The following is a 16,864-nucleotide window of genomic DNA, read 5'->3' on the forward strand; positions in this document are numbered from 1 at the left end:
TAATAATAATAATAATAATAATAACAACAACTTGCCCGTCCTGTTTAATAAACCTCAGTACTTCTGTAAAATGAAAAAATGTCGAATTTGTCAGTGTGCCAGGAAAAGGGCCATAAGAGGAAAGAAAAGAAAGTTCAGTCAAGAAAGTGATTATGGAAGTAACATTATTCATGCTGGGTAGAGACGGGCTATATTAGTACCTGTATTCAATTTATAGGAGGGAATGAAAAACTTATAGTTCAAAGAAAGACAAATAAGCTCTCACATCCTGGTTCGCAGTAAATAAAAATTAATATGTAATAATGTCATCAATTTACTATCATATGTAATGAATTTACTATCATATGTAATAATGTCATGAATTTACTATCGAAGTTCTGACTTTTTAAAGGTGATGGAAAATAGCAAGGTTTGCTTCTTTCCCCATGTCCTGAAACCTTGCTTTCTTGCACAGTCTGACTGAAATCTCCAGTATAAAAAAGGACCGAAGTTCTGTATTTCCTGCATCACCTGAATATATTTATTGATTAGCCCTCCCATGCTGAACTCCATGAGAAATTCTCTTACAGAGAACTCATTAAGAGGTGGCAGCACATCTTGCAGATAGAAGAGAATATTCAGAAAGGTTTATGTGAACTCACTGGGAGAGAGCAGCAGGCCAAATAGATGTGCATTATTTTCTTTCACATTTTGAATTAAAAAATACAGAAATTTAGAAGTAAGGAATGTAATGAGGCAAGGTTCATATTGCCAACTCTCAATTAGGTGGCAGGGATTCATTGGATGACCGTCTTGTAAGGACAGTAGGTCTTGACACTACTTTGATAAATCTGTGAATAAGCTAGTCAGTCACTGCAGACAAGATATACTTCTCACCTGACTGAGAATCCGACCACATTTCTTTCCAATTTTTTCCACCAAATCAAAGATCGGGAAGTTCCAATTATTTAGCTGTTCCATCAGGGGATCCAAGTTGTCCATTACCAGGGGCTCAGGAGCAAGTACAGGCTTGTCCTAATGCCAGAAATCAAAGTAAAGAGGAATTTTAGTTCTGTGAAGCATCTCATGCAAAAAAAATACGCTCTTAAAAAGTAAGGTTACATTAGCATCATCTGTAAGTCTATGGTACTTTACTCAGCTCAGCGGAGATGTCCCCATTTTTACCAGCCCTGCAGCGAGTCACTCTCCTTTATAATTTGTTTCACTTGAATGAATAGGAGATTCCATATATGAAACATCAGCCTCTGAACGTATCCCTGAGACACATTCCTTCCTTCATTCATAGGAATCATTCATTCATTTCAAAGGGTGTGTCTTCTTCATTGTAAAATTTGCCACAGTACAGACGAAAAAGCGCTCAGTTTTTACTTCTGCATCAGGACCCATTCATTCTAACATGGCTAAGGGAGCTCAGTCCAAGTGAAGACTCGTACTTCTTAATCTGAAACCTACTTGCTTTTCAAGGTCTGCAAATAGAATATGGGTTGCACCACTCCTTTCACATTTCTCCCGGTATACTTCCTTGAATTTCATGATTACTAAGAAACTGTAGATGAGTAAAAATATCTCAAGAAAAATGCCTTCTCTCAGCATGTCTAATTCCGACTCAACAGGCTGTGATAAATTTTTCAAGACCCCATGCCAACTTGAATTTAATTCAGTTATACAACAGGCTGTGGAAAATTTAACTAATCAAAGCTTTCCCTCTATACCTCAATCAGGCTTGCAGCTGAATACAGTAGCTGTGAGAAGATCAGCACTTGTTCACCATACTACAGTGTTACTATGTTCACGACATACATCAACAACAGTACCATGCAGCTCCCTCAGACAAATGTTATTTTAAAATAAGGACTACTGCATATATTAGCCAAGACAGCAAGGCCATTGAGAAGCTGAAGTGGCTGAACGGGAGGACTATATATCATGCTGGCAGTCTGAGAAGATAATTTCTCTTTCTTCCAATCCATTCCCTTTAAAGGCAACAGTAGCACAGAAGCCAAACATTTCAGAAATGCTTAATGCCAGATCCATAAACTTATACTTATTCATCAAAATAGATGGTTAGTGTTTCACAAGTGGCCAGTGCTTAGCAGCTCTCACACATTTCAGTGGCTCCTTTCAATTCTTAGAAGTCAGTCCTCCTACTGCAAGGTAGAAGCTTCCTGCAATTGTTGCTTAAAACCATGGCCACAATCTTTAAACAGCCCTAAGGTTTTTATGGGGTTTTTTTGGTTGTTTTTTGGGGGGGGGGAGAGGGAAGGGAGGTAGTGGTGGTTGTTTCTTTGTTGCCTTGTGAGGGGTTTTTTTGTTGTTTTTGGTGTGGTTATTTTCCCCTTTTTTTTTCCCCAGTGCCAGTGCACACTCGGTCTATTTTGCAAGCAGAACTTAAACAAGCTACCTCAGGTGGTATCAGGGGATGAAGAATGATGGTCTCAGGCGTGTACGTCCTACAGACAGATCCCTTCCGTATCTGCTCTTTGGAACAATCTGTCTCATCATCATTTTGTACGATATCGCTGCTATCACTGTTGTTGGTCTCATAGTCAGAAGTGGCTTGTGCAGGATCATCTACAAGACAAATCACAAAGCTTGTTGTCTGAACAGCAAGGACTGCATGAAAGTCATCCTGTGATCTTCTGAATAACAGCAACAGGATCTCTGACTCATAATCCATATGTGCTGCTTGGCTGGGTCCAAAGTTGGACAATCTGTCCAAAGGCATTAAAGCATATACCCTGCAGAGTATAAAAAAATGGGACCAGATATTGAAGAGTGAGAAAATTTTTGAGAACTGTTATTTGAGTCGACTGGATTAGATGGGGGAAACCGTATTTTCTTTATATTTTACCTCATTAGCATTTTGCACATGTTGTGTCCATCCTCGTGTTGAGAGGAAAAGAGCCTCAAAGTCAATTTGTATGGTCTCACCTACAGGTGTCCTCATTTTATGACAGACAGGCATATCTGCCCTTTCAGTGAACAACTACTGAATTTTAAGGGATGAAGAGTTTTCGATGGACAATGAATTACCTGTTCTGTTCAGGGTGTGTGTGGTACCATCATTCCTATCTAGAGTGCCATCACCAGCTTCTATTTGGTTATAGGGTCTGCCACAGCTGAAATACATCAAGAAATACGCACAATGTAAAGAACCAGACGCATTGGACAGTCTTATGTAAAATGATTTCCTGCCAACAGAGTAAGATTGTGCTATGGAACAGGGTGTATTTTCTAGACAAAGCTACAAGAGAGAGCCGAAGTTTTATTGGAAGTCGGTGGTACAAAAAGACAAAAAGAGCTTGGATTAACTGTCTACCACCATTTAATCTGTGTTGCCATCAGTAAACTTGTATCATGTGATTTTATTTTTTTAAAATAATTTTTTTATTCTCTAAGTTTATCAGTACAAAAAAAAATCCCCTGGTCTTGTGCTACAGCTGCCCTATAAATATGAATTAAAACGCTCAACATGAATTAAAAACTATGAAAATGTGTCAGAGTGCCATACAATCTTACATAAATCAATCTGAACAGTCATAATGTGGTTTTACTCTCTTTGTCTTGCTTCAAATTTGCATATGTTCTTCTTAAGGAGCAAAAAGGTATTTTGCTATTCAGTGACAACATACAGAATACACCAGAACCAAGGGGGCGTTTTGGAGAGAAAGTGAGGTGAATGATCTGGCATCCAGACATTTAGCAACAAAACTAGAAGACAGAGTTTGCTTCAGCATTCCCACAACAGAAAGACGTGGTGGGAGGGCTCACAATACTACGGCCTTTCCAAACACCTGGCTCTTCCCTTCTATTAAAATGCTTTATTCCTTGTGTGTGATTTCCTTTAAGCCCTAAATGTGAAAAATGTGAATTCGATACCAGCTGGAACACCTCAAATTAGAAGGTCCCAATATGACTGATTCTAGGACCTGAAGGAACAATGATACACCATGAAATCACGCGAGAATGTAACAAATCTGAAGCCTCCTTTAGTAGTATTATATCAAATCTGTCCACAGAAAAATGACATTTTAACATTCCTTTCTCTGGTTTGTGTTTGGGGCATATCTGATATTTGCAAAGCAACTATTACAGAATTATTTTGATTGGTCAAACTTTGTACTAAAAACTATGCACCAATCTAAGTTTACCATAAAAAAAAAGGCTGAAATCCTATGCCAGATGACTTCTGACTGGGTCATTGGAGCTTGGTATGCCCTGCAAGCATAATGAATTCCTGAAACAATTTTAAATAACAATACAAATCTGTGTACAATGATACTTGTTTTGCATAGCCACGCAAATAAATCTTGTATCATGCAGGTTTATAAATAAGATGAAAAAAATGTATTAATTTCTCTCTCCTACATTCCTTGTGGTTTCTGTAAAGTCAGTGCTAACAAGTCAAAATATAAAAGTAGAAGAGAAAGATAGCCTCTGATTGGTTGTAAAGCTACAGGCTTTTTGCGTCACTGAGTGTACCTCTTTATTTCCAGAACATATGCAAACTCACGCTGATTTAATATGTATGGTCTACATAAAACACTATATTAAAAAGAATGAATTGCTAAGCTGCCTAGTAGAACACTTGAAATCTGCTCTATGTCAGAAGTAAATGTGCCCATGCAACTTTAACTCAACTCCCTTCATGCACAGGCATTATAATACAGTTCTTAATCATAAGATTGTTTAACATTTTCCTCACAGGATTCCGGCCTCATCTATCAAGCAGAATTAAAAATGATTACTTACAAGTTATTTTAACAGCATTGCCTGGTATATGTTCTTGTTTAATGCAGATTTTACATTCTGCTGTCTAACCACATCTCACTTTGCAAGTCAAAAAAAAAATAGTAAAACTGCTGTCTTCATGCCACTGCCTGGGTGGATCTGATTTAAAGCGGTGAACCCATCAAGAGTTCATTTCTTCTGTTGCTGTTTTTATTGTTGGGGAAACGATTGGTTTGGTGGTGGCAGAAGTTTGCTGACTTGGCGTTATTTCCTAGCAAGACAGTTTTTTGGCAGTAAACGTAGGGGATTGTTAGTCATGAAGGTTAGCAATCTACAATGTGAAAGCTCAAACACTAAAAGATTTATTTCCAGCGTTCATTAATTTAACTCTCTCAGCTTGTCTTAGACATTTAATTTCTTTTTTTGTTGTTGTTTTCTATTGTTGTTTTTTTTCTAGTTTTTTTAAATTGTGCTTACAGTACTAAGAGATGTGTAATTTATGTGCTGTTCGTTCAGCTTGTATCTGTGGATATGACAACGCTACATACTAATGGATAGAAACGTGACAGTGCGTCTGATTTTTCAATGGATCTTAAAGGATCAGTGACTATTAGTAGTAATGGATGCCAATTCTATCAGCAGTCATTACACAATAATAATTTAAATAGTGTGCTTGTTTCAAATAATCACCAACTAAGTCTGTGCCAGCAATGTAACTATCTGTAATGCTTAAACATTCTGAACATTTGAAAATAAGGAAATTAAGGACATAATATGCTATACAACCTACATAGATCACAGAAGACAGTAGCCACAGAAAAGCTAGTAGGTGTTTTACCAATGAATACATTGAAATCAAAGTCCAGACATATCAAGAAAATGTATTTCATTACTATCTACAACCTTACACTGATTATTTTTTAAAACTTTTTTTATGCAGCTTTTAACTGTTCTGTGTAATATAAGGTGTCCAGTGATAATCTTTAGTAGTAAAAGTAATATTATTCTGCTGAAGCAGTAATAAAGTTTAAGAAGTTTAAGAAGAAGTAGCACATTTATGGTATGTTTCTTACGTGGAAGATAGTTTTCACTTCAAATGAATCAGTGCGAATCCCAGCTTCGCAATATCTTTGGAAAACTTAAAAGCACTTAGCTTCTACTTAGCCACCTAAATACGTCTTTAAAAGCCTGTTAGGATCCTACTCTGAACTCCAGTAAGGATGACTCCCTTGAGCAAACTCACAGTCCCAATTCTGACTTTCTCACACCGACTTCCTAGGCCTGCACACAGCGTGCTGAGACACATCCAAAATCACGTGACTGAAGCCAGAAACGAAATACTATTTCCAAAGATAGTCAAACTTGATAACATTCAATCCAGCCTCAGATGACGTGCTGTCTGCTAGCTAGCCAATAATCACAAATCACGCACTACTATGACCAAAAGTAACATCCAATGAATAAGGTAATCTTGAAGCTGCGCTGCAACAGACTTCCAAATACCAGTGCTTCCCACTATTCTGAATTGGACACATATTGCAAACTCCAGTAACCTAACTTAGGGGCTGAGTCCTTTTTGAGAAAATAAGCAGAACAACTTTCTTTCCAAAATGCTGATTTTGCAGAGCAGGCCTGTGCAGTCTCATACTTTCAAGTGTGAAATTGAACTATGTCGCTGTAACCCTTAGCACCAGAAAGAACTCAGCTGCAGCTGATGTCTGAAAAAAATCCCAATACTACATAATCTTGATGCTGCCCATGGAGGACAGGAGTCACTTCTTCTGACTGCGTGCTCCAAATTATGTAGTCTTCAGGCATTGCTGTGACACCTTTATCAGAAAGCTACAGGCCAGTGGCTTTTCAAATCCTAGCAGTGAGATTTTTCTACCAAACTTCAGGTGCCTGCTGTGAAAGACTCAGCCTGTGACCTGAAAATGACTGCACATATTAAGGACATGGTGTGAGGAACACAAATTGTTAATGTGCAATCCAACCTCGGGATCTGCAAGTTATTGACCAAGAATTTATGAATGAGACTGCATCCGACATGAGTAAAAGCTGTAAATGCAGCTAACTGTCTTGCGCTTCAAAAATGCTTTGTAGCATCATTCTACGGTATTACTAACATAAATATGGTGAAATATCAATACACGATACCACAACAAGCAAAAAAAACTTGTACGTGGGCCAAAAGATTTCATTTGTGATAACAACACAAAGGGATCCCAAAGCATGTCAAATTCCTATCTTACCTGCTGCAGATGACAGATGGGCTGATAATAGGGTCTGATAAGCTAGGTGCACTCCGTGTAGAAGTTAAGACTTTATGTGGCTTTAAGCCTTGCTTGGTGTCAATATCTGTAGAGTCTGGAAATGACACGGAAGATGTTTTTCCGGTAGGACTTGTGGCAGGTGTCCCCTGAATTGGTGAATGGCATGGGGAGGTGAGAGGTGAAATATTTGGCGGGATACCTGGCAAGAGAAAAGAAGAGTCTTAATTACCAGAAGTGGCAGACAGTTGTATGAGTTCACTGTGCAGAAATATTTCTTTTGAGATGTGCAGGTACCAGCATAGCTTTCAAATGGAAATAAGAGAAAACCTTCCTCCGCTCTGAGGCAAGCCCACGGCTGCCACAGAGAGATGAAGTTCCATTAACATCAGCCATATCTACCTGCTGAATATCTGTCTCAAAATATAAAGCATATTCTCCCTGTAGAGCAGGATGCACTAACTGGCAGGCATGAAATGAAAGACGTGTTAGTGGCATGACTAGTGGTATCAACATATTCTAGTGATAGACACACCACACTCCAAACAGGCAGTTCCCAGACCCATCTGCAGTTTTTCTTTGCCTCACCGTCTCCATCTGCAAAGCAGGGACAAGAAAGGCTTACACACATTCCCAGCAAATTTGAATTTCTGCATGTGTGAAGACCAACAATAAACCAAAAAAGCAATTTTTTTGTAGTTATAGATTATGTGAATATAAAATACTATACTTACAGTGCCATTTCTGCATTCCTCACAGATATTGACCTTAATCTTAGGCAGCTTGAGTTTATTTTTCGTTATCTGCTGCTCACTATGGGAGACTTAAAACCATTACTTGTACACATGGTTTTGTACTCCTGAGCTAGTGTATCAGAAACTGCCAATATCCACATGTACAAACACGAGCAAGATGTAGTTCTCTCTCTCCCATATTCTACTTAAGCATCACTGCCAAGATGAAATGCATCAGCCAGTCCAATGTTTTGAAACAGTGCTGCCTCCTTTTTCAATCCACTTTACATTTTCTAGCCTCAAAGAAGTCTCATTCAGAGAAGCAAACGTTATCTTAAAAGGAAATGCATATAAATTGACTTACTTCCTGTCCTTAAGTTTGTAAGAACTTGGCCCCAGTTCATTTACCATGCTCACCTTCAAAGCCATATGGCATAAAGAGCTTAGCAACCTTAAGTGGTTTTATGTTTGAACTGTGCCTTCTACCTAAATGCATTGCAGACACAGAAATTATCTTAAAATAAGGCAATATGCTGATCTAAGCTTATGAAATACTAATCTTGATGGATGCATGTGTACAGTTCCAGTGTTTTTTCCCGATAACAACTTACTGTGATATGAGGTTAAAATATTATTTACTGATGACAATCCAGGAGTTAAAAAGTAATCTCTGACAGTTACTGCACTGTAATTTTGAGATATCCAACATCTCCCAAGTTCTAATTAGGGTATCTGTTCAGCAAACATGTGGTATGTATTACCGACTTAATTCAGTGATGGCAACTAGGGTATTATGTTAGCCTTGAGATCAGAAACCTACTGCCTGCACAGCAATTAAAAAGTTATCAGATGGTCATGACATATGGAAATTGCTTTAAAACACAGAAAGCCTCTGTTTCACATTTACTAATCCTTTGAGATATCTGCTTTCCATCCAACAAAAATACGTCTTTAAAACCATTTTGCAGTCTGTTAGTTGCACAGGGGATTGAGTGGATTATTATCTATCTTCGAGCTATATGTTACCAAGTAATCTTCACGACTGTTAGCGAACACAATATATATGGTCATCTTTCAACAATTTAAAGCAAACACTGGAAATTAACCAACGATTTTCACAATAGTACTTCTAGTCAGATCTGGCTTTCTACTGCTAGTCTCAGCTCCTGTCTCCTGACATATGTTTGCTTGTGTTTTTTTTTAAGGAGCATTTTGCCAGGTAACCAAGAATCAATAAATGTATAAGAAAATGTAAACTCATTTTCAATAATACAACATTTAACCATTTATTGGCAAAAATGAGAGAAAACATGTCTTGCTAGAGTAAAGAAATTTTGAGTAATCAAGACAAGAGAAGAATAAAAATATGGAGAGAATTTTTTTAAGTACATCCATCTGCTTAGGTTCTTTTACACATGTGAAATGTTGAAGAAATAAAACAGTAACTTCAATGTGATGTGAAATTACATATGAAAACACTTAGAGTTTGCCTCAGAATTTTGCCCAAATAGATATGGCTGAGTATTTTAAAATGCTTATGTTTTCATGCATAACTAAAGCCACATTTTGTAAATTAACAGATTTACAGAATTAGCTAGATCAACTTCTACTAAGAATTATTTTGTGTTGCCAATGGAGCTAATATACAAAAGTCTAATTTGTGTTAATGAGTGCAAATGGAAGTAATTCTTTAGCTGAAACATGAAAACAAATCATAATTAAAAATGCATGACTGTAAACAGTCTAAACCATCAAATTATCAATCTTCTGCACAAAATGCTGAGCCAAAATTTTTACTCCTGTCAGTCAGTGCCCTTAGGAGTTGTCTGTGATGGAATGGAGCTCTCCCTTCATCACGGGGGAGCTCATGTATGTGGGCAACAGAGATGACTATTAACAGTTTCTGGAAGCAAGAGAGACTAAATGTAAAACTCACTGATGGGATTGTTTTCCAAGTATGAAGTATTATACACACACATTTCCCTTTCAAGTTAATAGGTTAATCTCTGAAGATCACTTCTAAATTGGATTTATTCTGTTCTAAAATAAATTCCTGGATTCTCGGTACTGCATGTCCATTACTTTCCAAGTTCAATTTATTCATTTTCCTATGTGCCTATCACCTTTTAAGATAGTATTGTGCACCTAATCTTCACTGTGGTGTAAAAAAGCAGCTTTTGTATAAGAAAAGATTAAATAAACTCTTCAGTTTGAAAAGGAGATGCAATGTGACAGTGGTAGATACGCAGAATAATTGTGCAGCCATATCTTCAAACCCATGTCTAAACTGGGATTCTCCGCCTTTTCCAATGTCAGGCCTCAGGCATCTATCAATTTCCATCTGATGCCTGGGTGGCCAGTATCTCTGAGTAACATTATCTCAACATCATTCCATGTTTGAAAAAGAAACAGGCTGATTTAAAAAAGGAAGGCCTTGTGATCATTTTGAATTGCAAGTTAAAGCATGGGTAAACGTTACTTTATCCTGCATTTGTAGAGGGAAGAGCACTATTTTACTGTGGATTAAGACTACTTCATGGCTGTCATAATACCAATTTCATTATCAATTAAGATGTCACCTTCTTATTTTCCTCCCCTCATTTAAAAGTCAAGTCATTTTTTTAAAGGCCCAAAAAGCCGAGTAAAATGCCCCACATTTCTCAAATCTAAAAATCAGTACGAATTACCTGGACTTTCTCAATAATTAACACACAGAGATAGACCTCTGAGTTATACTGACTTTGTCTTGAATATGTTTGCACAGGACAGGACAGTTACTGCCCACAGCTTCAAATGGCATTATGTAGGTTGTGTTTCAGGAAATCTCAGTCAGGCAATATACACAGAGAGTTCATCTAACAACTGTTATAGAAAATGCTCTGCTCTCATCCCTGTTGTATTCAAGAGAATTACATGGATATAAATCACAACACGATTTAGTATTGCACTTACCACATTATGTCACGACTAACCTCTATAAGTCATGAAAGTCAAAACATTTATAATAGCATCACTATGAGCTATGGTATTTTAAGCCACTGTTTTGCTCTTTGTGTTTTTTATTTTCTTAAATAAAGGAAATAACTATATATTGATGGAAAAATAAGCAGTGATGCAGACTGGACAGAGATTAAAAGTAGCTTCATGTGCCAGCCATGGGGAATCAGCTAAGTGATCCTGACAGAGCCATGGATGCCACTCACCTTGCCGGCTCTGCCTTTTGGCATTCAGGTGGTTGGTAGAAGACATGGCGTAGGAGGTGGAGAAGGACCTGCTCTTCGTGATTGTCATCAGAATTGAGTTGTTCCAGGAGTCAGTGCTGCAAAACCAGAGTGCAAACAAGCATTGTTTGACATAGTAAAATGCCTCAGTGGGAGATCTTAAGAAGTTAGGAGCCACAGCAAGAAGTATGCGATACTGAGCACAAAATCCAACCATGAAACGGCATCTATCAGGTGGCTGAACCACTATTTGTGAGGCACTCAGTATTGTACTCAGCAAAAGTATCTACAAAGCAGACACTCCAAAGCTGGACTTCCTTCAGTACTGAGGTCTATTTACTTTATTTATACAAAGATATCTTCATTATATTGTTCTGACAGTATGAAGAGGCTTAAAAGTTGTGTTGAAATAAGTGAAATTTACATTCTCTTTTAACGTCTCCTTACAAGAGCCAGAAGTTCTCAGTGTAAATGAAAAATCAGTCTCCATGACTCTACTGCTGCAGACACCAGGGCAGACACCCAGGAACCCTTCGGGGTCTGGAGGAACCACTCAGGAGACTGGAGGAGGCTTCGCAGAGCCCTGCATTGCTGTTGCTAGTGGTGCGCCTCTTCTCTGGGTGAAGCACTTCATGCTCTAGCCAACTGAAACACATTCTGCATCTCAAAAAAAGTCCTATTGACAGACCCTGAAGATGTTGGTCACTGATCCAAGAGAAACTCACTGAAGGAAAATAGCGTGCACGTGTCTGTAAAAACAAATGCCAGGCCCCTACAGCAGCACGGGTGCATGCTTTCAGCTGTCAGGTATAACTGTGCACCAGAAAAGGCCAAATACTTCTGTAAAGCAAGAAAATCGTATTTATCACTGTTTTCCCAAACGACACTCATCAACTGTCAGCTTCTTGCAGGGATGTAGCACTGGTTCTTATCATGAGGCCTATGACTTCTCTGGACAGACCTGCTAGGCCTCTCAGGCTCCACATTTCTCCTCATAACATCACATCCAAGGGATGAGATGACATGCAAGGCAGAAGACAGCCTTTTAAAGCATCCTAGTACCAGCTGAACTTAAAAAACCTTGGAAATACAAAAAGTGTTCTGAAAAATAAAACCAGGGAACACTGTCTTAACTCTACAAACACCTCGTTATGTAAGAGAAAGGACTACCTACAAAAATATTTGTTAGTTGTCTTCTTTGGTCCGAATTCCTATAATCTGTGTTCAAGACAAATAAAGTATCCAACTGCTTTTTTTACTTTTTTTTTTGTCTGTGGTTTTGTTTTTTAATTGACAGGAACAATATAACTCATCGGACCACTGGAAAGATAAACCAGACCACATTTTTTGACTTAAGGGAGAATGACTGGACACAGAAGTGATTGAGGGAAGGAATATGGAAGCTTTTTTTATTATTTTTCCCAAATCATTTGAAGCTATAAGAGGACCATGTCTTACCAATTTAGTGCCATGGAGTTGGAAGAATACAGGATTACTAGTAATTTAAACAGAGATTGAAGGGGGATTTTTCCAAATATATGAGTAAAAAAATCCAGAGGTGATGTCCCAGACTGAAGGAAAAGCTGCAGATTTTCTAACTGCAGAATCTGCCACAGGGTAATTCCAGTCCCACTCCTGCTCTCCTATCCTTCAAGCCATGAAATGTTTCTTTCTCTGTGACCTGTAGTATGCTTGAATTTGGTACAGGGTAGGTGTCAGATAATCAAGATATTTTTGTCCCTTCAGTTTAAGATTCTTTTCCTTGAAAGCAAATCTGTATCATTCTGCCAAAATTGTTAAAGCTAGACTTATAAGATTCATTTTTCCGCTTTCTGGAATACACATTGTTTCTACTGTAAAAGAAGAACTGCAAACAGTAGGCTGGGAGGCTTGTCAGAACTATAATTATTCAATTGGCAGCATTAAACATAGGAAGAATTGATAGCCTGCTTAGTTGGCTCATCATACAGAGTTATATAACAACTGTAGAAAAGGATCAACAATAATACTTAATTGCTCTCCTTCTCCCTCTGATTCCCATCTTAGGATGCTTACATACTACGTGAGAGTTCTGGGATCAACAGTATAAATCAAATGCACCCTGGGAAACACAGGCCAGTGACAGAAGAACATTTCCATTTGGTTATTGCTTCTTTGTATTTACTTTTACTGAGATACATGGGGCTCCTGAGAAAGGGAACTTTGGTTGACCACATATTTTTCTTGCACCAGACATTCAGTCTACTCTGCAGGCTGCCTTGAGCACCAAGGCACCCTGCATGAGAGCCTCCTCTATGGCAAAGGTTTATGTATCTGGAATAAAGGCTGACCAGAACAGCTTTCTGGGGATGCATTCACCAAACCATCCAATAAGAAACACCGGTGATGCCAGGCCTATCCAGGTCCTGCCATTTTCTCCACTACTAGCACCAAATTTTGAATTGTAGAAAAACATGTGAGTCTTCTGATATCATGTCTCTGAATTCTCTTCCTGTATTTGGTGGTTTTGCTCTGCTCTTCCTTTGCCAATAGCAAACCATGTCTCCATACTCTCTTCTCATCCACTAGCTCCAAGATGATAGCCCTTGCTGAGCTGGGCAGGGGACCTGACCTTTATTCTCACAGGGTGGCACCACAACTACCAGGCTGCAGACTAACCGTCCTCTACCCTTCCTCTGAAGGCTCTGCTCATTTCTGAATAGAATAGCAAAAATATTCATAGAACCAGAAAGGCTCCTGTTGAAAATAACTAAGCAATAGATAACAGTGCCTGAGACCCGCACCTCTCTTCCCACAGACAAGCGCCCTTCCCACAAGACTAACATCTATTCAACTCCTTCCTTCATTGGCTGCTACTGGATTATCTGCCACAGCCCTTGTAGAAGGTTACATGCAGCACATCTCAGACTATCTGGTAGCATTGAAGTCTGAAAATTCAAGGTACCTGGGTCAGGATGCTTCCAGGCAGAGAAGCAACTTTATTAGGGTAGTCCTCTGCAAATGCCCTAAACAAGTAAGTCTGCTGCCTGTAAGCAGCTAAGCAGACACAACTTCTCTCTCTCTATTTCATGAGTGGACAACGTATTTTATGATACTGGCTCAGGGATCAGGCCCTGAGAAAAAGGAGAATGGGTGAGAGTGAGCAGTGAATAGCTAACTGATGCAGTCAGCCTTGAGGGACTATAGCCATAAAATAAAAATCTGTCTCTTCAGGACAGTGAGAACTAGTGTGCTTCTGGGTAACTCTGAAAGACTTTCAGAGATATGCTTTAGGAAACTGGAACTAAATCTTGGGTTAGGCACAAAACGAAGTAGGTAGGTACCTCAGCCCATGCAAATCTCTTTGCAGATCCAGTGCTCTGTTTGTATGATGCACTATATGAACAGAACCTTAAAGTGTCTGTGTCATGATTGAAAACAAAACTCTTTTTCCAGGCAAGACAAACAAATAATATACAATTCTTACTGTGCTTTTGCTGAAATTAATTTCAAGGCTTTATTAATAATTGCTTTGTAGTTATGACTCTTCCAGCACCTGCTTACAGAACCCTTGAAAATATGGGGCATCTTAAATGAATAAGTAAATAAATACATCATAAATAGAAGCAGGCACTCAGTCTGTACCCAACAAAACAGCTGTGTTTTTGCTTCTGTATTTGCTTCCTGTGGCAAATTAGGAAAAGACTTTTAACTAGATGAGACAGTTAGGATTAAGGATGGGACGGTCGGGATTCTGAATCCCAGAAGCTGAACTCTGTGATCAGTGTGAAAGAAGAGTTCCACTGCAGTGCTTAAAACCAGGGAAAGTACTGCAACTATCCTGCAAGAAAACTTAACATTGCCCATTTCATTTTAAGCTTTGCTTTCAGCTTCTACTAGCAAATCTTCCTTTGTAATTTTACTCCTAGATTATATTGTTGTTCGGTGTGTGTTTTTTCCCATTGGTAACAAATCTACTTTCTGCTCTCCAGTAAATCACTTTTTGTCTTATTTAACTCAATGATTTTTATTTACCATCTGTTGCTGGTATTACATTTGCATGAGTTAATTCAGGGAGCCCTAAGCATTTCTTGTTATTCTGGAATTGTGTACATGGGATGCAGGGCATGTACAGTGCTGTGCAGTCTGATGATACTCCACTTCTATGGAGAGAAACCCACAAAACTGTATATTTTAGGAGGATCCACTTAAAATTAGGGTTCGTGTTCTGGAAGTAAGTACCTAGAGGATGGACAAGTGCTTTATGAACTGGTTTAATGACAGGATCACACCACTATGTGTGTTCTTAAAAGTGATGTTCAGCAGTTAGTTTATTTGTCAGAATTTTTTCTTGGCTAGGCAATACTCATAGTGGAAACTCCTGCATATTTAGAAGACTAACTAGATATCTTGTCTTGTTTCCAATTTTACTGTGTAATTCTGCACTTCGTTGGCAGAGAAAGATTTACTTTTTTATTTTGCTTCCCAATAATAAGAATAGCTTTTGGCATAATCTGACTAGAATTGGGAATACAACTTCTTTGGCAACCCAATTTAGAGAAATGCGAAGAAGTAGTTCTAATACACTTAAGAGTCAGCATTTTTGAAAGAGAGACATCACCATACAGAACCAAGGAAATTTGCCCAAAGAGAGACATGAAAGAGAAAGGAGGTAATTTGTAACCTGGATGAAGATGATTCATGAGGTTTGATGCTGGCACTGCGATCCCTTCTCACCGGAGCTGGCTCCAGTGTAGGTAATCCTGTGGCTGATGTTGTTGTGGTCCAAGTTGAGGACACTCGTCTCAGCAGTCCTGGAGGCAAACTTCTCCGCAAGCGCTAGAGAGAAATCAGTTCCTTAGAATTTATATAAGTTTACAATAACTTTAAACACGCAGGAGACAACCATTTCCATTTGATTAATTCTGCCTGACAACACTTAGTAAGGTACCTTAAATTTGGATTCTCCCAGGTATCATGTGCCTACCTTGAGTTCAAATCAACACTGCTGGTGCTTTAAAAGCCTGGAGGGCCTGAACCTCCTCCCTAAAAAAAAAAGGTATATATCCACAGTCTCATAGCCACAGACGTTCAACACTTGGAACTCTCACTGGAGTCAGCCAGTGTTGGTTGTGCTCTTTAAAAATTCTGGTCTTACATGATGTGGCCAAAAGCACTTAAACAAGTCATCAGGGCCACAAAAGTAACTGAGGGATTGGAACACCTGTCATAAAAAGGAAAGGCTGAGAGACCTGGGATTGCTCAGCCTGAAGAAGTGAAGGCTCAGGAGAGATTTTACCAACATATGTAAATAACTGAAGGGAGTGTGTAAAGAAAGATGGAGCCAGGCTCTTTCCAGTGGTGTCCAGTGACAACAGGCACAAATCACAATGCAAAAAATTCCATTTAAATGTAAGAACTTATTTTTTTAACTATGAGGATGATTGAAGACTGAAAGAAGTTGTCCAGAGAGGCTGTGGAGTCTACATCCATGGAGATACTCAAAATCCAGCTGGACATTCTCCTGAGCAACCTGCTCAAGGCTCAACTTGCTTACACTGAGGGAATGGACTAGATCATCTCTGGACAGGACTAGACAATCTCCAAATGCACTTTCAACCTCAACTATTCTGTGATTTAAACTTTCACGAATGCTCAGAACCAGAGATTCAAGGCAAGAAAGGTTGTAAGAAAAATAAAGAAGAGGAGCTCTGTGCTATCTACCCAATCCAAAGATCACCAACTGAAATAGAACTTTCATGCTATGGGATATGATGTCTCCTGAAAAGCTTTGAGAAAGCATCACTGTTTCCAGCAGATTTTTCTTGATCATCTTTCATTTTTCTTTCACCTGACTCCTCTTTTTCTCCACTAACAGGACTCACATTGTTTTTCCAAATTTTTTAAGGCAGAGATAATAAAGGATGAC

The 16,864-nt window shown here is 38.7% G+C and overlaps 1 protein-coding gene across 1 annotated transcript in view; it reads right to left on the reverse strand.

Moving 5' to 3' along the window:
• Positions 1 to 876: 876 nt before the first annotated feature.
• The window catches only part of LOC104280333 (cGMP-inhibited 3',5'-cyclic phosphodiesterase A-like), a gene marked incomplete at its 3' end in the record, with an annotated part of 70,351 nt that continues 54,363 nt past the window's right edge, over positions 877 to 16,864 (reverse strand). The window contains exons 3-9 of the mRNA XM_009877950.1: positions 15,620 to 15,774; positions 10,939 to 11,054; positions 6,984 to 7,203; positions 3,034 to 3,119; positions 2,429 to 2,571; positions 1,540 to 1,548; positions 877 to 1,014 (exon numbers count right to left, since the gene is read on the reverse strand). Of these exons, the coding sequence (XP_009876252.1) occupies positions 877 to 1,014; positions 1,540 to 1,548; positions 2,429 to 2,571; positions 3,034 to 3,119; positions 6,984 to 7,203; positions 10,939 to 11,054; positions 15,620 to 15,774 (867 nt within the window). The remainder of the gene's footprint in view (positions 1,015 to 1,539; positions 1,549 to 2,428; positions 2,572 to 3,033; positions 3,120 to 6,983; positions 7,204 to 10,938; positions 11,055 to 15,619; positions 15,775 to 16,864) is intronic.

This window comes from Apaloderma vittatum, unplaced genomic scaffold (assembly GCF_000703405.1).
Source record: "Apaloderma vittatum isolate BGI_N311 unplaced genomic scaffold, ASM70340v1 scaffold541, whole genome shotgun sequence".
In the NCBI taxonomy this organism is placed as follows: domain Eukaryota; kingdom Metazoa; phylum Chordata; class Aves; order Trogoniformes; family Trogonidae; genus Apaloderma; species Apaloderma vittatum.